Source organism: Chondrus crispus, genomic scaffold, assembly GCF_000350225.1.
Source record: "Chondrus crispus Stackhouse genomic scaffold, scaffold_208, whole genome shotgun sequence".
Lineage (NCBI taxonomy): Eukaryota > Rhodophyta > Florideophyceae > Gigartinales > Gigartinaceae > Chondrus > Chondrus crispus.
In genome coordinates, this window is record NW_005179082.1 from 121,783 (window position 1) to 142,888 (window position 21,106).

The 21,106-nt window shown below is 53.9% G+C and overlaps 9 protein-coding genes; 3 read left to right on the top strand and 6 right to left on the bottom strand.

Moving 5' to 3' along the window:
- The first annotated feature begins 708 nt into the window (after positions 1-708).
- CHC_T00010274001 (fumarylacetoacetase) lies at positions 709-1,440 on the top strand. The gene has a single exon (XM_005715216.1). The coding sequence runs from the start codon at positions 709-711 to the stop codon at positions 1,438-1,440; it is 732 nt and encodes a 243-aa protein (XP_005715273.1).
- Positions 1,441-1,899: 459 nt separating this feature from the next.
- Positions 1,900-2,541, bottom strand: CHC_T00009007001 (similar to cytochrome c; the record flags this gene model as incomplete). XM_005715217.1 is given in 3 exon segments in its annotated part: positions 1,900-2,098; positions 2,099-2,352; positions 2,451-2,541. Coding segments are annotated over 2 exon segments (345 nt in total), but the record flags the coding sequence as incomplete, so codon positions are not given.
- A 1,061-nt stretch (positions 2,542-3,602) lies between these two features.
- On the bottom strand, positions 3,603-3,767 carry CHC_T00003965001 (hypothetical protein). The gene has a single exon (XM_005715218.1). It carries the CDS (start codon positions 3,765-3,767, stop codon positions 3,603-3,605), a length of 165 nt encoding a protein of 54 aa, XP_005715275.1.
- Positions 3,768-3,882: 115 nt separating this feature from the next.
- On the top strand, positions 3,883-4,664 carry CHC_T00010138001 (HAD-like hydrolase family protein). The gene is made up of 2 exons (XM_005715219.1): positions 3,883-3,935; positions 4,019-4,664. The coding sequence occupies exons 1-2, from the start codon at positions 3,883-3,885 to the stop codon at positions 4,662-4,664; spliced, it is 699 nt and encodes a 232-aa protein (XP_005715276.1).
- A 4-nt stretch (positions 4,665-4,668) lies between these two features.
- CHC_T00003966001 (hypothetical protein) lies at positions 4,669-5,178 on the bottom strand. The gene has a single exon (XM_005715220.1). The coding sequence runs from the start codon at positions 5,176-5,178 to the stop codon at positions 4,669-4,671; it is 510 nt and encodes a 169-aa protein (XP_005715277.1).
- Positions 5,179-13,873: 8,695 nt separating this feature from the next.
- Positions 13,874-14,566, bottom strand: CHC_T00003967001 (hypothetical protein). The gene has a single exon (XM_005715221.1). It carries the CDS (start codon positions 14,564-14,566, stop codon positions 13,874-13,876), a length of 693 nt encoding a protein of 230 aa, XP_005715278.1.
- A 275-nt stretch (positions 14,567-14,841) lies between these two features.
- Positions 14,842-15,093, bottom strand: CHC_T00003968001 (hypothetical protein). The gene has a single exon (XM_005715222.1). The coding sequence runs from the start codon at positions 15,091-15,093 to the stop codon at positions 14,842-14,844; it is 252 nt and encodes an 83-aa protein (XP_005715279.1).
- A 3,244-nt stretch (positions 15,094-18,337) lies between these two features.
- On the bottom strand, positions 18,338-19,099 carry CHC_T00010242001 (Sm protein, snRNP core protein, SmB). The gene is made up of 2 exons (XM_005715223.1): positions 18,938-19,099; positions 18,338-18,763 (listed from the first exon to the last, which is right to left on the bottom strand). Exons 1-2 carry the CDS (start codon positions 19,097-19,099, stop codon positions 18,338-18,340), a joined length of 588 nt encoding a protein of 195 aa, XP_005715280.1.
- A 939-nt stretch (positions 19,100-20,038) lies between these two features.
- Positions 20,039-21,091, top strand: CHC_T00003970001 (hypothetical protein). Its single transcript, XM_005715224.1, has 2 exons — positions 20,039-20,113; positions 20,174-21,091. Exons 1-2 carry the CDS (start codon positions 20,039-20,041, stop codon positions 21,089-21,091), a joined length of 993 nt encoding a protein of 330 aa, XP_005715281.1.
- Positions 21,092-21,106: the final 15 nt, after the last annotated feature.

Consider the following 21,106-nt stretch of genomic DNA (forward strand, 5'->3'; position numbering starts at 1 on the left):
GTCTATGGGCGTGCATGAGACATTAAAGCATATTATACAATACCATATGCTCGAGTTCATGAAGAAAATGCAGTGTCAGTTTAGTTTTCGACTCAAGTCCTTCCTAACACTGCCTAAAAATTATACCCACCCAGAGCCACAGATGAAATTACACTGAAGTGACGCGTCCATTGCAGAGACTGCACTACGCCCTGTCGTCGTAGATACAAGAAATCTCGATGCAGGCATATACTCCGTCAAGTCAGTCTTCAATCGGGATCAAATGAGCAAGAGTCATTGGTTCTATGTGCTAAGGTTCTTGTCCACATTAACTCCAAAACCGCCTGGTACCAGCAATCAATAGAGTAACTGCATAGGGTGCGTAGAAAAGTGCAGAGGGGGGTGGCTCGGCGTGTTTTCGTATCAAGCGGCGCGAGGTGGTGAAGCAGGGCGCTTTCTTGCGCCAATTGTGCGCCGCCTCTGCGTCACCAATGCTGTAATTTGCCAGCCCTTCCCCCCGTGCATGCACGACAAGTGTTGTTACGTTACATGATTGGCTTATGCGCGCGCGCAGCGCTTGCTACTCGTGCTCTTGTATCCAATCTCATCGCGGCGACATGCAGACGTGCCGCCTCCTCCTCGGGCCCAGACCCCCTCCCCCACCGCGCCATGCCTGCTCCCTCCACCACCTTCCTTCCAACGCCCGCGCCATTTCCCCTCCGTCCCGTCATGACGCTCCCCCTCCCGCCGCGCGCAGACGCCCTTCTGCGCACCTCCAGCCGCAAGGCAGTCGCCGTCGCGCTCAACTATGCCGCGCACGCCGCCGAGATGCAATCGTCCCTCCCCGTTCCCCGCGCCGCTCCCTACTGGTTTTTCAAGCCCTCCACGTCCTATCTGCCTCCCGATTCGGGCCCCGCTCTGCTCCCCGAGTTCTCCACAGTTCACCACGAAGTCGAGCTGGGCGTCGTCATTGGCAAGCGCGCCACTGATGTGCCTAGGCACCTCGCGCACAAGTACATCCTCGGATACATCTGCGCCATCGATCTAACCGCTCGCAACTGGCAAACACAGGCAAAGGAAATGGGCCGCCCTTGGTCTATCGCCAAAGGCTGTGACACCTTTCTCCCCCACTCCACGCTGGTCCCTGCCGACGCGATTCCCTTAGACAAGGACACTGGCGTGGCGGACGTCAATCTCTACCTCGACGTCAACGGGGAGAGACGACAGTCTGGGTCGACAAAGGATATGATCTGGACGGTGCCAGAGCTAATCGAACACGTGTCGAGCTACGTCACGCTAGAAGAGTGGGACCTGCTGCTCACTGGCACGCCTGAGGGCGTGTCGGAACTCAACCATGGCGACGTCGTGACGGCGGGCATTCAGGGGATCGTCGACCTCAAGTTCGACGTTGTGCGCAAGGCGGAACTTCGAAGCCCGGATGTGCGCGCGGCGCGACAGTGACGTCGACGGCACCGCCGGTGTGCTAATGCATTGATGGCAACAAACGACGGGAGAAAAATACACCTTTTTTTTTGGCGATCCCCAATGTCAGGCCATTTGCGACGAGTGGCACAGGGAGGCCGTCGCCTTGCGTACAGTACAGCATGAGGCGGCCGCTACCCTCTTCGGCGGCGCCGTTTTGAAGCACTCTGGATATGTCCTTGATTGTTCCCGCTCTCCCCCTTCAATCACCGCGGCGGCCGAGTAGGCATCTCGAATGATGCAGGTATACAACAGTAGGCTAGAATGTGCAGTCCATCAATACAGTGGCACTGCACAGCTTCACTTCACTCGTCGCGACATTCAGTGAAATGTGGCGCAGAATCGCCAACTACAACCAAGGGGTTGAAACCGTAAACCACCTTCGCCGGGGGCTAGCGCGTACAAAGCGAGAAAAAAAAAACTAGAACCTCGTTCCATGCAAAGCGAAAGGGATGTATGTGAGTGTGTTTAATAGCAACGCTAACCCGGACGAGGGTCAACCACCCCCTCCCGCCAGCATAAACACGGCTAGGCGTGGTTAGCGCAGCCGGGAGGATATGCGCATACGAACGAAATCGAACGACGACGACGATGCAAGGTGTGAACAAAACCGCGCGAGTAGGCGTCATTAGGGCGATTAGCTCGTATGAGTCTTCAAAAATTCGATGAGATCGGCGCGGTCCTGCTCCTTCTTGAGCCCCGCGAAGACCATCTTGGTGCCCTTGATGTACCTCTTGGGGTTGAGCAGGTATTCAAAGAGGGTCTGGTCGCTCCAGATGATGCCCGAGTTTTTGTTGGCGGCCGTGTACGCAAAACCCTCGACCGAGCCGGATTGGCGGCCGAACAGGCCCCACAGGTTGGGGCCCTGCTTGGTGCCGCCGCCTTGGTCGTCTGTACGCGAGAAAAAATTGGAGAGGAGGAGTTGGAGCAAGTTAGTCAATGCGATCGCGTGGATCGGGAGGGCGGAGGAAATTGGAGCCGGCACGTACATGTGTGACATTGGGAGCACTTCGTCTTGAAGATCTTGGCTCCCTTTTCGATGCGACCAGCGGGGATACCCATTTCGAGGAAAAGGCGGGGGAATGCGCAAGTGAAGAAAGGTGAAGGTCGGAACCGGAGCACGGTAGATGGACGAGAGGGTGGCGAGGTCAACTGCAAGGCCAATGCGCTAAAGTGCAAGTCAAAAACTAGACAAATTGGGGCGTGGTCGGATTGAGGTGGAATTGTGGCGCGTTAGATTCGATGGTGACGACGAGCCATCGGCACTGCCATACGGACGTTTCGCCGGGTGCCAAGTGTCGAGAGACCGGTCGCTGGCAAGAGCACCGGAAAATTGGAGCCGGACGATGCTGTCAGCGACAACAATGCTTACATAATGCTGGGGCGGTGTGGCACGCGTGACGACTGCCACAAGCACTGTACAGCACCTCGTGCTCGAACGAGCACGTGCCTTGTCCTCTTCCTCACCTCGGCAACTACAGTACCATGGATGCTGTCGCCGGTGCGCAGAGCGGTATCATAGGAGCACAGCCAGTGTAGACAACAGTGACCTCATATGAGGCTACTTTTCAACTTCTTTTTCTCGACTTGCGCTTACTCAACAAGAAGGAAAAGGTACTCTCGCCACCGCAGTTGACTTTTGCGTTGCGGAAGGATGGAGTTTGGTGAGGTCTGCAAGTCTTTTCCAGCTCATTTTAGACTTGCCTAAAAAGAAGCTTTATGACCAACCTCAAAACGTTAGATGTTGATATCTTCGAAACTAAAAGGCCTGTTTAAAATGTCAACCGGGTACTGAAACTTTATTGGATTCTGAGACTTTCTGCGTATTGATAACTGCTATCTCAATGTTTTGCAAGATGTTATTGCCGAGGGCATGCACGTTAAAGAAATGGCTTCCAAACTGACTTATACAGTCGATATTAATGTATATATATTTTAGCAAAAAAATGCTGGCCTCGTTTGAGGCCATACCTGATCTCATATGGGGCAAACCGCTTGTCCTCTAGACACTCTAGCACGAGCAAATGCGACCCCCTTGATGAATGCCCTCTCAAGTCGCATCCGCCACGCCGCCCCGCTGACTCGTCATATTCGTTTCGGCTGTCGACAGCCTCTCTGGTCACCAGGGAGCGAAGCATAGCTCATGCAGCCAATATTCGCTTCCGTCGCCAGTGACCCGCGCCTTGTGCATGCGCCATGCGCCATAGCTCGTCCATAATGCAGCCGTGCACACATGCAGAACATGCATCATACAGTAAACGATCCACACCGTACCACCCACTTGACATCTTGACATAACAGAACATTTCTTAACATAACAGAACCCACCCCCTTCCCCCCCCCCCCCCCCCCCCCCCCCCCGGCCTGGACTGCCCTCCTATGATCCCTCCCCCCTGTCCTCACGATCCTTCAACCCCAGTCATGAAGCTCCCCGACCTGGACCTGCAAGCCCTCTTCTTTGACCTCGACGGCACGTAAGTTCTCCTCCTTCTCCCGCCCTAGCATCCACAATTTTCTCCCACAGCTTTCTCCCATCACCTTCTAACATCCATTCCAGCTGCGTCAACTCGGACCACATCCACTTTTCCACATACCGCGACATCCTTCTGGAGCTCGCCCCAACGTTTAACTCTGGCCTCCCGATCACCCGCACCTATTACGACACTCACATGTCGGGTCGTCAAAATCCCGAACTGGTCGCGTCCCTCCTCCCCTCTGTCCCGCTCCCCATTCGCACGCGTCTCTGGCAGGCCAAAGAGGCGCGCTACGAGGACCACATCACGCGCGGCGTGCCGCCCATCTCCGGTCTTCCAGATCTCCTCTCCCTCGCGCGCACAAAGCACCTCCGGACATATGTTGTGACCAACGCCCCCAGGGGGTCCTGCCACAAAACCATGGCCGCTATTGGAATCGCGGAGCACTTTGGCTCGCACGTCATCGTCGCCGAGGACTGCGCCGCGCCCAAGCCTGACCCGGCGCCGTATCTGACGGCGCTAAAGCTGGCCGGCGTGCGCCCGGACCAGGCCGTCGTGTTCGAAGACTCGCCTTCCGGCACGTGCAGCGCCGTTGCCGCAGGGCTGCTAACGATCGGCGTGCGGTCGACGCAGACGGACGAAACGCTCCGCGCGGCCGGGGCGACTTTGACGATCGGCGACTACCGCGACGCGGTTCTCCACAAGGCGCTCGCCAAGTGGGTCTCCTAGGACGCTAGTTGAGCATGTGGTGCTGCAGTTGCGACACGGCCTCGCGGCGCTTTTCGAGCCGCTTGCGCTGCATGTACGCAAGGTCATCCGTGGGGAGCTCAGCACGGCATAGCGGGCAGGTGCAGTGGCTGCGCAGCCACGGTACAACGCAGTCGGCGTGGAAGGTGTGCCCGCACGGTAGACGCTTTGCAGGCTCGTTGAATTCGTACTCCTCCGTGCATATGGGACAGGAGGACGGGCCCGAGGGACCGGGGCGCATGTTGACGACAGGGAGAGTGCGGATCGACTCGGCCGAGGCGGGCGGTTTGCCGGGCATCGACGGGTCTGTGTCGGAGACCTGCGCGAGCAGGTGGTCCACCGCCGCGGCGAGGCGCTCATGTTCCGGGCCCGTGGCTTCTGACATACGCGCCACGAGAAGGGCCAAGCGTAGCATCACAGTCGACGTTGAGGTTTGAGTCGAGGCAGTGTCGCGCTCGTTCGGACGCACGTCGTGCTCTTGGTAGTAGAGATCCATAGTTTGGGGGGCGGGGGGCGGGTAGGGGTTGAAGTTTTTCGATCCAAATGCTCGCAGCGGTAAACAAGGTAGAGCCTTCAAAGGGACGTCTGTTTGTGGGATTGGGGAAAGACGGAGGCCGTGTGATGTCCGTTGAGGTCTGGATTGGTGCTGGAGGCGAACATCTTCGAGACGTAGACCAGCTGCTCTTGTTGACCTGCGCTGCAATAGAGAGATTACGAAGCTACAATTTATCCTTAAATCTCGTTACAAATCTACGGAAAATTTTGTGGAACATTTATAGCAGATTTGTTCTCATATGTAATTACGAAAGACCAAATGTGATGTAAATATGAGAACTAGCACACGGCATCCCATCGCCGGCGAGTAAGAGACGTCCCCACTACAAGCTAAAGTTTACGATACGTATTCCATCCTGTCTGAACGCTAACCTCTCACCCATCACCACGAATTTTGAACCAGTGCAACCATCATGCGGCAAACCGATTTTTCTCTCGCGCGTGCAATGCAGCGATATCGGTATCAACGCAGACGCATGCTCCTACTGCATGCAATTAACGCACCTTTGCCGTATTTTATACGAGAATATGACAAGGCCATGCGTTCTCGTGGTGATGTACTACGCATACGGCTTAGATCTGTCTCCATATCTTCTAACACTTCTAAACTCAACATGTATTCAGACGAGTGGTCCTTAAGGGATTTCCGTTTCCAGGTGAAAGACATCACCCGAATAAGTGCATGCATGGGCTGGGTATGCGGGAAGACTAAGCAAAATGGTTACAGGTGCGATCCTATAACGGCCTGTTGCATTGTTACGTGCAAGCTTGCATTCCCATGCCGTTGGAAAGATGTCGAATACTTATTCGGTATGCATGCACCTGCCTTGAGTGAAATCTTTTGGGTGGTGTTAGAAACATTTATTGAGGGGAAGGGGTAACTGCTAACTGATCTACGTGAAGGAATGTTGGCGGAGAGGGAGCCCTTGTATGAAGATAGCATCCAAATTGCAGGTGCGCCCCTAGACAGTTGTGTAGGGCTTATTGACTGCACGAAGATCAAGATGAACAGGCCAGGCGGACATGGTAGTATGCAACGCAGTTGCTATTCGGGGCACAATCGCATTCACGGCCTAATCTATCAAACAGTTACAACACCGGATGGATTAAATTTTCTTTGTATGGTCCTGAGGTGGGTCAAAGGCATGACTTAACCCTTCTCCGCCAGAGCCAACTTGAGGAGCGACTACAGGGCTGTTTAACTATAGTCGATAGGCAGTATTGTGGGATAACTCCTCTCCGCCCTGGGTTGGGTGAGAGGCGGAGGCTTTAGCGAGGGAGCACGCGGCGCGGACGCGACGCGCTAATTGAACCGATCGGACGAGCTCGCGAAAAGGGGGTGGCTCACTGGCCGGTTACGCGCAGTCGTCTCGTGGTGCGTGAACGGGAGCGATCGGTAACGGGTTAGAAGCCAGCGCGCGGGACAGACAACCGAAAACGGACGTACGTAGGCGCAAAAGGGACGGGGGCGAGCTTGCCCCAGTTTACTGGTGGAGACGGGTGTCAGGTCTTAACCCCTCAGAGGAACGCCTCGGACACCTGTCCCAGTATACAGTACCTGCCGCCTAGTGCGTACCAGGTACTGTACGCCATTAAAAAACTAGCGCCTCAATTCCTAATTACCGCACGGACGCTGCAGCTACACGTGTGTACTACTGTACACACGCGCTGCTTACAGACTACCGCACGGATGCCACGTGTGCTAGCGTACACGCGTCATACTGGTAGACTACCGCTTGGCCGACACGTGCACTACTGTACACGTACGCCAGATTACGACCGCTCGGCACGCGCGCGCTCCCTACACGTGGGCACACCCGCCCACGTGTCCACCGTGCACGGCCGCACTGTTAATAATCTCCCCGCGCGCGCGTCCGTCGTTATACTACAAGTATTATCTCTACGGTGATGCTGCGTATATGATCCGGCCCTGGATGCAAGTAGCATTTCCCCGTATATGGGTAACTGTAGAACAGGATATATGTAATAACAGGATGAGTGCTCTGCGCGTATCCGTCGAATGGAGCTACAAAGACCTCAAGCAGCTTTGGTCTCCAAACGACTACGCACGTGCTCTAAAAGTCCGCCAGGCGCCCATTGGACTCATATATATGGCTTCAGCTTTATTGCTGAACTTCAAAACATGTCTTGAAGCCGGAGGGCAGGTGCAAACGTTCTTCAAGTGCGCCCCACCCGCTCTGACCCAGTACCTCAATGCAGAGTAAAATATGCGCGCAGCGCGCACAGCGCGAAGCGGGCGGGTGAGATCACTGCAACTTGTTGGCAAGGGCCGCAAACACGTCGATCATCTTGCTCCTTTCGAGAATGGCCATTTTCCGTTCCTCAATTTCCACACCCATCTTTCTCTCTTCTACATCCAGCTTGCGTCGTTTTGACGCTTGAACGACGTCAAACCGCTTTCCCTTTTCCTCCACACGTCTCTTTTCCAATTCATATATTCTCTCTTCTAACTAAAACCACCGACTGTCCTGGTCCCTACGCGACTCCATATCCCGTACAAGGGCTTCGGTGGTATCCTCGTCGGACTCGTAATTGATTCTCCGCCTTGTCTTCCCAACATTGGGGTTTCTCCCCCCTCCCCGCGAAGCGCGACTAGCAGTACCCTGAGAACGGTTATCTGCTTCCACCTCTACAGTATGACACGCGGTCTCCCCCCACCACGAGCTGTCCAGTTTAACGCCATGATCCTCAGCTCCTCCCCAGCAACTGCCAAACGCTTCTCCTTCTCCAGACGTTGGTCCTTGGCCGCCCGCTCCCCCTCTGCGTACTCGTCCATATCTAAAATGAGATCGTCGAGCAACGTCTCCCTCTCCGCATACACCTCCACTTGTCCCGACGATGCCATGGATTTCTTATTGTCCGAACGTCGTTTCGAGATACTCACCTTGAACCGATCTTCTAAACTCTTCTGGGAGGGCGGGTTCTTCTCTCCTAACAACGCCGGGGGCGCCGTGGATATGAATGTAGAGTGAGCTTCCTCAAATAAAATACCTTTTCAACCCCATGGTGCCACATGCGCTTCCGCAACCGACACCGCTTTCAAAAGCAGGATGTCGGCCGAGTCGCTGAAGCGGAAGCGCTTAGAGCGAGGAGCAAATTTTTGCTGGCGTGCATGTGGGGGAGAGGGGTCGCCGCACTGCGTAGGTGCAGTTTGGAGAGCGGCTGCAGAGATGGAGTTCGCAGGCGGAGGGGAAGAAGCCGTGGTCTGAGGGGTGGGTGTGTTGCCTTCGTGGCGTGTCGGAACAGGAGAGGTCCGGGCGAGGGTGGCGTGAGATTCATGAGACGGAGGGGGCGGGGACAATGCAGGAAGGGCAGTGGAGGTGTGAATGCGCGAGAGGAGGGGGATGCCATGGTGGTGGGGATACGAAATGGTGGAGAGATGAGAGGGATAGATGGGGTGCGTGATGTTGTTTGCAATGGAAAGGGCGTTGATGCAGGGTGTTCAAACGTCCTTCCTCGGTTTCCGGCGCCAAAAGCATGATTGAATCATGTGCATATAGAGGGGTGGTTCTGAGGTACTTTTTTAAATTTCGTTATGGAGTTGCATCCAACGAAATCATTCTACGGTGCGGGGAGCAATTCTCGTTCGGCAATGCCACCTGTCGCGCATATCGAAGATTTGTCGTGAATTTGTGGTATTTTTAGAGCTTCGTAATCTCTCTAATGGCCCCAATCGCTATGACATAATTTACGAAAGGCTCCATCCAATCACCGCCCCTTCCCCCGGGAGCCCCACTCTGTGCACGTGTAAGGTTGTGCTCTTCACAGTGCAGGGGGTACTGTACATTGTTATGATGTTTTTGCGCATTGGCGCAGTGCTTTTGTAGGACACCCCTGTAATTGGGTGTTTTGCCATGTCTTTGCCGTAATGATGACTGTTTTGAGAAAAGATCCATTGGGTTCAAAACTCAACTCCGGGCGACGCTGCTCGAGAGTCCACTCGGGGCCTCCAGGAGTACACCTGACGTCCCCCTCCCTCTCCCTTCCCCCATGCCCGCCCCCCTCTTTCTCCCGAATATCCTCTTCCCTACTCCTTTCGCTCAGGTGGTTGACGCTGTCCACGGCCTTTTGTTCGGCGCATTTACCGTGCTGGCACCCGTAGCTCTTCCAGGACTCCATTTCACAACGTGTTCGCCGCGATTGCCTTGTAGGATCAGCTTTTGGCCGACTATGTCCTTTGCCGACAACGGGCCGCATTCCTCTCGGTAAGACATATCCAGGTGGCACGTGAATTCGCCACTCCTTACCAACGCTATCACATGCGAGACCAGCGGTATCTTGTCACAATTGTACTTCGAAATAGCCGACATTGCTAAAACCCTCCTACTACCTTCTATAGTAAGCCGCCTAGCGCTGACTGGGACCTTAGTTCCGTCTCCCTTGTGCACGAGTCCCGTCACAACTCGAGCCAACGCTGACGCCATAACTATTGTACACCCAATTATAAATATCGTGTTCACCGTGGCCACTGTCTTAGTTTCCGAAAACAGAGTCCCGCACCTATCGGTCAGTGACACGGCCATCCAACTAACAGTTGTGCTAGTGGCCTCCTCACTTCCTTGGGTCCAGCCGCGATACATACCCCACGCATCTCCGTAGCTCGACATTCCAACCTGCAACGCCAAGAAAGCTGATGCCATTGTATATGTGTCATTCCAATTCTTTTCCCTGCATGAAAACTGACCCGCTTCCTTGAAGCCGTTGACTTTCTGTAGACACATCACGGATCTTGTGCCATTGTACTTGACGAACGCCCCCATCTGTTGAGCCATTAAATGGGAATCTCGCACGCACTCGCTTTGTTGCTGATCGCCGATACGCTCATGGGATGATTACCAAACTAGTGGCCGTTGTTGCAAAGAGTATCTAGGCAGATATTCTCGATGCCCAGATTTGAGTGTCCGCGATCGGGTGCCCCAGATTTTGCGAATAGCTGGACACGATGGAATCGTATAGCAATCCGTTGGAGGTTTTGAAAATGTTCGGTAGTTTTCAAAGTCTCGTTTTAGTGGCCAGCAGGAAGCCCTCCTTTTAATCCAAATCAGCCTTTACAGCTGCTGGACGCCAATCAGGTGCCCTAGAATCGGTGTCACGGATCATCACGCCTCCGTGACCAAACCTCTTCCTTCGCCTCCCTAGGGGGGGCCTTCTGAATGACCTTTTTCACAAAACCTGGAGGCCTTCATAGTATTCAAACTAATGAGCCATTCACCGATTCGACGAATAATTGCGATTTTAGTTTGGTTGGTGTAAATACATATCATGGAGGACTCAAGGCGCTTTCTTCGAGTCCTCCACGGTGTAGTATAACCCTCCCTGGGGCTTTTTAGATTAGATCAACAACGGATCCAATGAGCCTCGGGCTCTACAGTACTACCGCGCGTGGCCACGTGTACCCCTCGGGTACAGGGCGCACGCGTGCACACGTGTACACGTGTACCGCGCGGGACGGAAGCGCGCGCATACACGTGTACTGTCAGCCACGATGGCTGACAGTATTACAGTACGGTCCGATCCGTGCTACCGTAGACCACTACAGTACTTCGGTACTGTAGTGTAATAGGTTGTTTTGTATATTAAATATGGAGCGGACCGGCGGCGGTGGAGGAGGACAACCACGGACTTGTCACACACCAACCGTCAAGGTCCGACTTCCCGCTTATTCTCAGGTAACGCTCGCTAATTACCTTAGAAGCAGCACCGACCGCGGGTTGAGGACGCGCGCGGTACGCCCACGAGCCTGCTCCGCCTCCGCCCGTCGGTACTGGATCGTTACCCAGTACCGCGCCGGGGCGTCGAGGCGTCGAACCGCTCGCGCGTACCGGCGTCCTCCCCGTTCCCGCTCTACCACGCTACCCGGGCCCGCTGCCCGGTGCCGTTAGCTGGTGTCCCGCTTCACCCCCGTCTTCCCGATCGACAAGGGTCTCGGTCGAACTGTGCATACACCCCTATCGCTGGGGGTGTTTATGCTACACACGGGGAGCAGCGGGAAAACCCAAATTTACCAGAAAGAGTACTCAAACAACTTCGAAGTCCTGCTGGTCATTAAGATGACCATATGAGTCCATCGCAGCCTTCAATTCCACATAAACCAACTTTGTAGAATTATCCCTCCAGGCCAAATTAAACTTTTCGTAAACATGCGTCTCAACGGGAAACGGAAGACTTTATCTTAGCAGTGGTTACGACGTCATCCCCGCATTCCGCCTTAACTCTTTTAAGGCCGCTTGGAATGCTAAAATCTTGGGGTGATAGGCCTGAATACGGCCAGGGCCTATAGACGTGAGCCATTTCCTATGCATTAGTTCAACGTTCACAAGTGGCTGCGGCCAAATATCTGACGTCTGTAGACTTTTCGGTTCTATCCATGACGCAAGCAAATATTCTGTCTTCAAAACTTTCGGTTCCGAATAAAATGAAGATGTTACACTCTCTGAAGAGTCTTATTCTGAATCTAAATCAACGGCACTAAATGCCCTTTTACGACTGTTAAACTCTGCGCCATTGGCCGAACAACGCCTATGTAGGCCCTCATCGTCGACAACAGTACCAACTGTAGCAACGTTTCGTTAGAAAAAGGCGAGGGCGGAGTAAAAACCGCAATTACGATAACGTACCAGGAGAGCTCGAACATGCAAATTCCTTTCTCAAACGGTTATAGCAAGTACGAAAATTGCTCAATTTGTGCTTCTGAAATAAACCCGACATCCCATACACAGCCTTGGGATCCTCTCTCTCCGTAATTTTTTTGGACTCCAGGAGGCTGTGCAAATGTAGCACAGCCTCTGAGGTCTTTGTTAGTTTTTTCTCATCCATTGTGAGTTGGCAGAAAATAGAAGAGAACCCAAATGATGCGGGAGTGGGGATTGGGATCTAAGATGCTCACACTTCTTAAAGAATACAACGTTTTATTGGTTCGCGAATATTTGATAAAATTTGGCCATGACTTTTGGGGCAGTTTTTCGAGACGAACATTGTTTCTACTTCGTAAGACCACGAGTATTACAGAACGTGAAAGCAAACTTCGCAGCCATGTGGATAGTAACTTTAAACTAGAGTACAGTGGAGATAAACAAGCAGCGGCCACGTAAAGATTGCCGCTCGAACATTGCGAATATTCGCAAAATGTGAAAGCACGGTACGTTCGCCGGCCGAACAATCAATTTAAATATGACATGTCATACACAAACGTCATATTTTCATAGTCACCACGTCACTGACATACAGAATTCGTCATACACTGTAACGCTAAGTGATGACGCAATGAGCAGTTATTCATATTTCAGTACGTGTTCGAAAGTACAAATGCGAATGTTTGCGAACGCTGCAGTTGCTAGTGGGGACGAAAAAACCTTTCGTCTATGGTGTTGGCGGTTTGTGAAGCTTCTTTCACAAATGAATATGGTAAGCTTTTTGCCCGGCATGTCTTTTAGTAACAGATGAGATACTGACTTTGGCTTAGTTGAACTTTGTGGATCGTCTATCTGGGAGAGAGAATTGCGTCTATAAAATGAGTGTCGATGGTTTGGACTGCCTAATCAACGAACCAAGCCTCTTCAGCCCCAAGTGGTTCTCGCACAAGTTCAGGAGCGCCGGGCTTCGCTATGAGGTCGGGGTTAGTGTCGGCGGTGGAAATATAGTATGTGCACATGGTCGGTTCCCTTGCGGAAGTTTTAGCGATCTGAGAAATTTTCGCCTTTGTCTGAAGAATTCGTTGCAAGGGAATGAGAAAGTTGTTGCAGACCAGGGATATCCAGATGAGCGTTGTAGTCGTCATATGTTTTATGAAGGTTCCCTCTCGTTTACCTACATCGGCGCTCGTCATGAGGCTACTAATAAGCGTTTGAAACAGTTCAAGATTCTAGGGGGCTGTTTCCGCCACTCGCTTCAACTTCTCGCGCAATGTTTTTTTGCAAAAGCCAACATAGTGCAACTTTCTATTGAAAACGGTGAACCTGTTTTTGCGCATTATTAAAAAGTCTGCTTTTGAACCGCATTTTCCCGCTGCTCTCGGTGCGAACGTGCCCCAACCCCCCAATGATTGAGCCCCCCCTTTAAAAAGCGTGCAAGCGAACGACGTGTTGCACGAGTTGGGAAGTGATGGTTTTGAGTAATCTTGTCTTCTTGAGATGCTTGTATAAACTTGGAAATAAAATTTCGATACAGTTTTCTCTCTGCAATATAATTGGTGTCCAAAATGGGGGTGCAAATTACGGGTTTGAAACTCTCGTTTTGAAAGAGCATATTTTTAACGTGCAGCCAAAAAGAATATAAGGCCTGTGTTTGCCAAGCGCATGAGCTTACTGTTCGTAATTTAAATTCTTATTACCGGCGTGAAACAAAGCTCGGCGGGGGCTATCGCAAAGTAATATTCAATTTAATTTTTGAATTTTGTCCAGAATAGGGGGTGGTCCACTTGTATTCGCCCCAGCGAATGTCTCCCTTTCTATTTACAAATGTGCATATCAACTCTCTACTCCATTCCAATGAGTCCAACATGTCCCATTTAAGCTATCACATCACACACTTTTACGCTACAGTACTGTACTCCCATTGCAAATTCAAACACATCCCAACCAACGGAACCCCGCATCCCACCTCACCCCTGCCCGCCTTCAGCCGCTTGCTTCATCCGCCTTCCCATTCAAGTACCCATAATACTCCGCCAGCCATGCGAGCGTCGCTGTCGGAATAACATCGGTCCCGGGCAGCAGCTCCTCCGCCAGTCCGCCGACCGTCACTAGCGTGCTCCCGAACAAGGCCTGCAGCATCACGGCGGCGAGCGGCGCGGTCACTAAGTCCAGCGCGTCGCCCACCAGCGGCACAGCCACGCTCCCGGACCCGACCAAGTCGATGCCGATGCAGATTGCCAGCTTGACCCACTTCTTCGCTTCTGGCCCACCCCGCTCTGCCACTTCACCGACGCGCCCCGCCACACGCACCACCTCCTCCACCATACCGCGTACGTCCTCGGCCTCCACACGCTGCTCCGCGCTTGAAGAGGGACGCCTCTTTTTCTTGCGCGTCCGTCCAGACTGGGCTTCCGACCGCCTCGCCTGCCCGCCCGTCGGCATTTGCACGCCCGCTGCCTTGCCCACAAACGTCGCTACCCCGACTTCTAGCCCTTTGATGAGTAGGTCGTTGGTGAGACTCATTGAGGCCGCGCGGTGCGGGTGTGTGGGGACGTGGAACTTTTGCTTCGTTGTTCGGGAAGACACCTTGCGCGATTGTAGTGCCCCTGCGAGTGGTGCGTTTGGCGCAACAGGGGAGAGGCAAAAGCCCAGGTGTGCGTCCTTTGAATGTGTCATTCCGAGAGAGTGGGAACGCGGACACAGTTTGCTTTGAGCACAGATGCTTTTAATTTACCCGAGATGGATTGCCCGAGTTGTGAGTGCGAGACAAAGATAAGCCTCAGATGGCTTTGCTCTGCCAACAAAAAAGGCTTCTTCGATATGAACCAAGTACTAACGTTGGAGGGTTCAGGTTCTTATGTCAGCTTGAGGGGACACTGCAAGGATTGGATCATGGGCAGGAGGCGCTCATGGTTGGTTAATGGTGACGTAACGGGCGTTTCAGGCAGAATTCAAAATTCAGATTTCTTTTTCTGCACCGTCTGTCCTACTCTATTGGACCCAAAGGGTGTTGTAGGCTCTTGAATGGTACAGTACGAAGCTACAGCACCGGAGGTACTTCTCTCATTACGTGGAGTACCAGTGGTAGGACAAGACAGAAGCTTGAAGCTTTGCTGCCTGCACACCTGGCAGACACTTCCAATTCCTACTTCCTCAGCCTTCAAACATGTCAAAAAAGCATAGAAACGGCGACAACTTTTCATAAAAGCATTTCGCAATGGCACAATTGCCTTAGACAGGAGTTGCTTCTGTACCACCCTCACGTCACCCTTATTCCCCCCCCCCCCCCCCCCCCCCCCCCCCCCCACCTTCCCCCCCCCCCCCCCCCCCCCCCCTCCCCCCCCATGCGGACGTTAGTCCGCTTGTGAATGCAGACGAAGACGAAGCCTCGAGAAGTGCTCTAGGCAGTAAGGGGACCATACTGTTGTACCCAATGACCGTACTATGGCCGTGGCTGACAGAGAAGTACAACTTTGACCAGGCGCCAAGTGCTGCTGCTGGTGTACAGGATAGACGTTTCTTTTTATTCTCGATTGAACTCAATGGATTCTGAATCAAGGTACAGAAGGTTTACTTACTGCAGTTTGCCGCTGTTAAATGTGAGCTTCATACTATGAAGAGCCCTCCTAGCCCGCGTCTGAAGAGCATTTCCTCCTCCAGTTATCTTTCCTCGGTATTCACGCATACGGAGCAATATGTGCAGTACGGCAGCTGTGGCTACAGTTCGGTCACAAGCGTCTTCTGGATCATGCTGCTACAGTAAATTACCCTTGGTCATTCTTTACATTTACATTCAACGAGGTACATAGTATGTACTGTCGTTTCATCGAGGTACACTGTACATACCAGAGGACAATACCAAGGGTACTAAAGTTTACCAAAGGTTATTTTACTGTCCACTGGTACAGTCTGTAGGTACAGTGAACCCTCCCGATAAGGATCATTCTCCATATGGATATCGGGTTCAATGTGAAATAAACATATCATACAGACCCCTCCTACTTAAAAACGTATTTTATGGTTACTTTTGAGCGGCCAAGGCACAAATTACCCCGTAACCGTTCATTCTTGATCGATCCCTTCACAGTCTGCTCAATAAATTCCAATCCCCGTCTGAGGCTTCGCAATTATCATCGTTCTCGACAAAAACATCTTTCTAGCATATACTCCTGTTGGTCCTCCCCCAATAAATCTCCTCTGATCGCAAACATTGCGTGTTGTCAGCACCATAGCCATCTGCCCCCGTCAAGCGACAATCGTCGATGAAGCGCTCTGAGCTTAACCTCGCCCAAAAGCAACAAATATGTGCAGAGTTCCAACGGCGCAAAAAGAGCAAGGAGCAGACGTCACAAAGCGCCCTTGCGAAGTGGGCCTCAGTGCAGTTTTCCCTTTCCAAATCTCCTGCTCAAGCTGTCATGTCCCGCATCATCAACGGCAAGTATGGTTTTCGTCCCGATATCTCTGCGTACCAAGAAGGGGAATTGCACAGTCCAGACGACGATAAATAAATTTTTAAGTAAAGCACAGACATTCTGAGAGATGCAGGTCACCGTGACACCGTTATGATACGGTCTCCGGATGTGAATAACCTCCGCAAATGGATACGGATTATGTCCACCGAGCGTATCCATATCGAGAGGGTTCACTGTACATACCTCGATGAAATGTAAATGTAAAGAATGGTGAATGCGATGTGAACGTGGTGCCAAGATGGTGGCAGCGCACTCATCTTTATCTCTGTACAGTTCTGTACAGTTCGGCGTCCGCGTGTCCCTCTCCGGCAGCGTACTGAGCTTCACACGTAATGGGATGACTACACTTGGCGCACGAGTGCTCAAGCCTGCAGAGGCCTCAAAGAGCGGTTGCAGTATGAAGTTTCTGATTCCGTAGAGTGAATCCAAGCTGGGTAGCATTTTTCTAGTCTAAAACTGGATCGTCGCATCTCCTTGAAGATACCCAGTGGTCCATGGTGCTGTAAGCGCTAACACTTCGGCGCTCTGCCAAGCCATCGCGTCGCATCTGGGCGCCACAATTTCGTTTTTGCGCGCCCTTTAACGTGGATAGCGATGCGATAACGGGGGCGCTGCGTCCTGTTATGGTCCTGTGAACGAATTACGACGACGTCCTTTCCAGGAAAATTCTGAAATGTTTGGCGGCGCCTTTTTGGGACATGGCGGAGGAGGGGCCTGCGGAATATGGACCTGCGAAATATGGACCTGCGGAATATGGACCTGCGGAATATGGACCCGTTGTGCTCGACATGACGTCCTCGCTGGACTGGGCTGTGCTGTACAGTAAGTGCAGATGCTGCCCGAAACGGTCAAATATTCAAAAATTGTAACTCAATTTTCGAATTGTGTGGGACGTCGTACTGAATTTTTATATGTTTAGGCTGTTTTAGTCCAGTCATCAACAACTGCGCTGCAAAAACGGCACGCTCGTACTCTATTCGTCATCCTTTCTTTTCGCGGGAACCCCTTCGCCACCGTCTCTGAAGCGAAAAAAGCCCGCAGTCAACTCCGCCTCAACGAATAACTCTTTATTTACATTAGCGTCTCATTTAACAACTGCTCTGCCGTTCCGCCGTTGTCCGTCAACAGCTCTGGCCCGCCGCACCTTTCTCACGCCAACATTCAAGGAGGCATCCCACAGCGACATGCCGAGCGACGAAGCTGTCATTCTCCGTGACAAATTGAAAGTCGCATTGCAAGACGCGCGAAGACTTTACGATGAGGAACTCATCGACGGAAACGAGTTTAAGGATCTCAAAGCCAATGAACTGGACAAGTATAAGGAGCAACTTGCCGCCCTCACGACCACTTCTATTTCACGTGCGGCAGAGGGCTCTCAACCGGACCCTCCGAATACCGAGAAGCTCATCTCCATGTCCACACCCGTGAGAAACCCCATGACCGGTCGCGTGCGCGTAGAGGCCCTGCGTCCGTCCCCATCCTTGTCCAATTCGCCTCCATCACCTCCGACCGTGCTGGGCGACCGCTTGAAACGCGGCAAGGACGAAGTCGTCTATGTTGACGCCAATACCTTCAAGAGACTCACAACGCCCCCAATATTTAGAAGACGATCAAGAAACAAGAGGAAAATTGTACTTCCTAGCGCTGAGTTGCAAGCCCTGCAAGGCCTGCACCAGGAGAAATCCAGTCTGGAGTAGCAAAGATTCCTTTTTTGCAGAGACCGTCACCCTTCACTGTACATACCTCGCCTCATTCATGTCTTCGCACTATCCGCTGGGTGCCGACCCATCTCGACCGTAGTTTGCCGGGGGCCGACCTTGGTTTTGAGGCATCATTTCGGGGGGCGCCGGCTGGACGACAAATTCGCGCAATACAAAGCAAAACGGGAGAGCACAAGGTCAGCAATTCTTTGCGGGCAGGGCTTGTGACTTTGAAATAGGGACAAGAATAGTGGCAGGTATTGAGACACATTGACTTATTTAGGACTTACCATTCCTCTTCCATAGCCCGGCGGCGGTGGCATAGGCATCCCTGGTCGTACTCCGTTACCGTACGCCTGTGGCGCCGGTATCCCCAGTGGCGGAGCCATACCCCTTCCATACGCCGGCATAGGAGGACCGCCGCGCCCATATGGAGGCGGCTGATAAAGTTGCGGGTTCGACGACAGTTGAGGTTGCATCGCTGCCAAACTCCCCCCGCCGAGTCCTGGCGCTGGACCAGCGAGCCCTGGAGCTGCCATGCCGCGACCCATCGGCGAAGGTCGATCGGGTTGCGCGGTCAGACCAGCCGCCGTTGCGCTTCGCTTCCCTTTCTTGGGCGCCGGGGGAGACTCAACTGCAATCGAAACGACGCTTTCGCCCCGCAGAAGGACAAGGCCAAGGGCGCGCCTCTCTTCGGTTTCCTGTTGGAGGAGTATCAATTCCACATGCGCATGACACGATCAGTAAAGACGCGAAAGTTGAGCAAAAATAGAGGCAATAGTTAGAGTGTTGTTTGCATGGCAGACGTAGCTTGCGTCCGGCAACGCATGAGGGGGTGCAGGAGGCTCAGAGTTGCAGGTGCGAACAAAACGTACCGCTTTCTTCGCCTTGCGAAACTCTTCGCAGTCGGCCAAGACGACATTCATGTGCTTGTCAAAAGCGAGAAAGCGTCCGACGAGCGTGCGTCTATCATCCAGGGTGATTCGCATGCGGTAGTTGATAAACTGCAGCATTTTGCTGCTTTTTGTGAGCGACATGATTCAGCGGATCCTCGTCGTGCAAGCTGAATTGCGCCGTGGTTGTATCTGGTGTGCGAAAACGGAACTTCAGACACGCGCAGGGGGAGAGAGCGAGAGAGAGAACAGTCCCGGATTGTCGACCAAGTCGGATAGATCTGGTGTCCAGACTTCGGTTTGGTACAAGGCGGGGTTTGGGTTGTTGTGCTCCAGAGCGGGTAGTGATCCACGTCGAACACAGCAATTGTGTTGGTCCACCGTAGCACTCTGCCATGGTGGGCGTACAGTACATGGGCAAAATTGGGAAAGTATTTCTGTTTTTTAATTAAATTCGTAAGCTCAAAAAGGCACGGTAGAGCGACATCGAATGCTCTGCTCGCCTTCGCGCCCAGAGCTCCCCCGTTGAGCAAGGATGGAGGATAGAGACGCGATAGCCACCATGAGACGAAGACGCACAATGGTTCGCCACACGTACGCCTCCAAGTAGTAGCCCTTCAGCGCTTAACTCCTTGGCAGAAATGTCATTCTCAAGACATGCACGGGCGCTCGGGTTGCGACGGTTTGCTTCCCGCCGACGCGGCCCGCAGAACTGGATTGGCGAAAGAGGTGACAAAGAAGAGGTGTAAGATAAATCCTTCCACAACTCTACACAGGCGAAAAAATGATTTCTCTCCCAGTCTAACATAGCCATCCACTCACCACGCCCCGGCAGACGTCCAGAAAAGCTGCGCGAAATCGTGCGCGAGCTCAAGGCGGAAGCGCGGCGGCAGGGGCTGGACCTAGTTGGCGTGACATCGCCACGCGCATCGTCGCGTTTTAAGCAGTACGAGGAATGGCTCGCAAAAGGGTAAGCTTGCCTCCCCGCGCCCTGCGCAAGCTCTGCCCGCCACGTCAATTCGTTCGCTAACACGACACACAACATGCACCCAGCCGCGCAGCTACCACGGCGAGCTGGACTACATGTCGCGGGCGGACCGCGTTGCGCGGCGGCGCGACCCGTCAATAATCCTGCCGCGCGTGCAGTCGGTGATCATGGTGGGGATGTACTACTGGCCGGGGTCCTCCGGCTTCCCGTGGCTGCACGCCGCCGCGCAGCACCCGGGCGGCGGGCGGGCGGCGGCGGGGCGGACGGGCGCGTCCGGACGCTACGCGCAGGACCGCGGGGTGGTGTCGAGCTATGCGTGGGGCGCGGACTACCACGGGGTGCTCGGCGGGCGTCTGAAGCGGCTGGGCGCGCACCTGAATGCGGTGGCCGGCGGGGTGGGCCGGTTCTACGTGGACACCGGGGCGATTCTGGAGCGCGACTTTGCCGAGCGCGCGGGGCTGGGGTTTGTGGGGAAGAATTCGCTCGTGATCCACCCGCGCGGCGGCAGCGGCTTCTTCATCGGCGAGCTGTTCTCCACCGTTGCGCTGCCGCGCGACGGCGACGAGGACGCCGGCGTGGTGCCGCGCGGGAAGGGGAAGCCCGGGTGCGGCGCGTGCTCCAAGTGCAGGGTGGCGTGCCCCACGGGGGCGATTGTGCAGGACTACCAGGTCGATGCGCGACGGTGCATTAGCTACTTGACGATCGAGCTCAAGGGGGCGATCCCCGTGGGCCTGCGGCGCGGGGTCGGGAATAGGGTGTATGGGTGCGACATCTGCCAGTTGGTGTGCCCGTGGAACCGAGTGGAGTGGGGAAAGAAGGCGGCGCCGCGAGGAGGGTACTCGCCGATGTTCGGGAGCGTCGCGGAGGACGTGGCGACGCCGCGGCTTACCGAGCTTGTGTGCATGAGCGACGAAGAGTTTGAGCAGAGGTTTCGAGAGTCGGCCGTGTATAGGATAGGCAGGGAGCGGATGGCGCGCAACGCAGCGGTCGCGCTGGGCAACGTCGGCGGGCGGGACGAGCTGGCCGTCGTGGAGGAGGTGGCGAGGCGCGACGGCAGCGAGCTGGTTAGAGAGCACGCGCAGTGGGCGGCGCGGGAGATCCGTGACAGGCTCGCCCGTGGGGGGGGGGGGGGGGGGGTGGGTGGATAAAAAAAATTAAGGTGT

What these genes read in the sequence shown, in the direction of transcription:
- CHC_T00010274001 (XM_005715216.1), top strand. Translation starts at nt 709, where the DNA reads ATGACGCTCCCCCTCCCGCCGCGCGCAGACGCCCTTCTGCGCACCTCC.
- CHC_T00003965001 (XM_005715218.1), bottom strand. Translation starts at nt 3,767, where the DNA reads ATGTTCTGTTATGTCAAGATGTCAAGTGGGTGGTACGGTGTGGATCGT.
- CHC_T00010138001 (XM_005715219.1), top strand. Translation starts at nt 3,883, where the DNA reads ATGAAGCTCCCCGACCTGGACCTGCAAGCCCTCTTCTTTGACCTCGAC. An exon ending in TTCTTTGACCTCGACGGCAC is followed by an intron (nt 3,936 to 4,018) that starts GTAAGTTCTCCT and finishes CATCCATTCCAG; the next exon opens with CTGCGTCAACTCGGACCACA.
- CHC_T00003966001 (XM_005715220.1), bottom strand. Translation starts at nt 5,178, where the DNA reads ATGGATCTCTACTACCAAGAGCACGACGTGCGTCCGAACGAGCGCGAC.
- CHC_T00003967001 (XM_005715221.1), bottom strand. Translation starts at nt 14,566, where the DNA reads ATGACACATTCAAAGGACGCACACCTGGGCTTTTGCCTCTCCCCTGTT.
- CHC_T00003968001 (XM_005715222.1), bottom strand. Translation starts at nt 15,093, where the DNA reads ATGAAAAGTTGTCGCCGTTTCTATGCTTTTTTGACATGTTTGAAGGCT.
- CHC_T00010242001 (XM_005715223.1), bottom strand. Translation starts at nt 19,099, where the DNA reads ATGTCGCTCACAAAAAGCAGCAAAATGCTGCAGTTTATCAACTACCGC. An exon ending in TTCGCAAGGCGAAGAAAGCG is followed by an intron (nt 18,764 to 18,937) that starts GTACGTTTTGTT and finishes CTCCTCCAACAG; the next exon opens with GAAACCGAAGAGAGGCGCGC.
- CHC_T00003970001 (XM_005715224.1), top strand. Translation starts at nt 20,039, where the DNA reads ATGTCGCGGGCGGACCGCGTTGCGCGGCGGCGCGACCCGTCAATAATC. An exon ending in GCGTGCAGTCGGTGATCATG is followed by an intron (nt 20,114 to 20,173) that starts GTGGGGATGTAC and finishes GCCGCCGCGCAG; the next exon opens with CACCCGGGCGGCGGGCGGGC.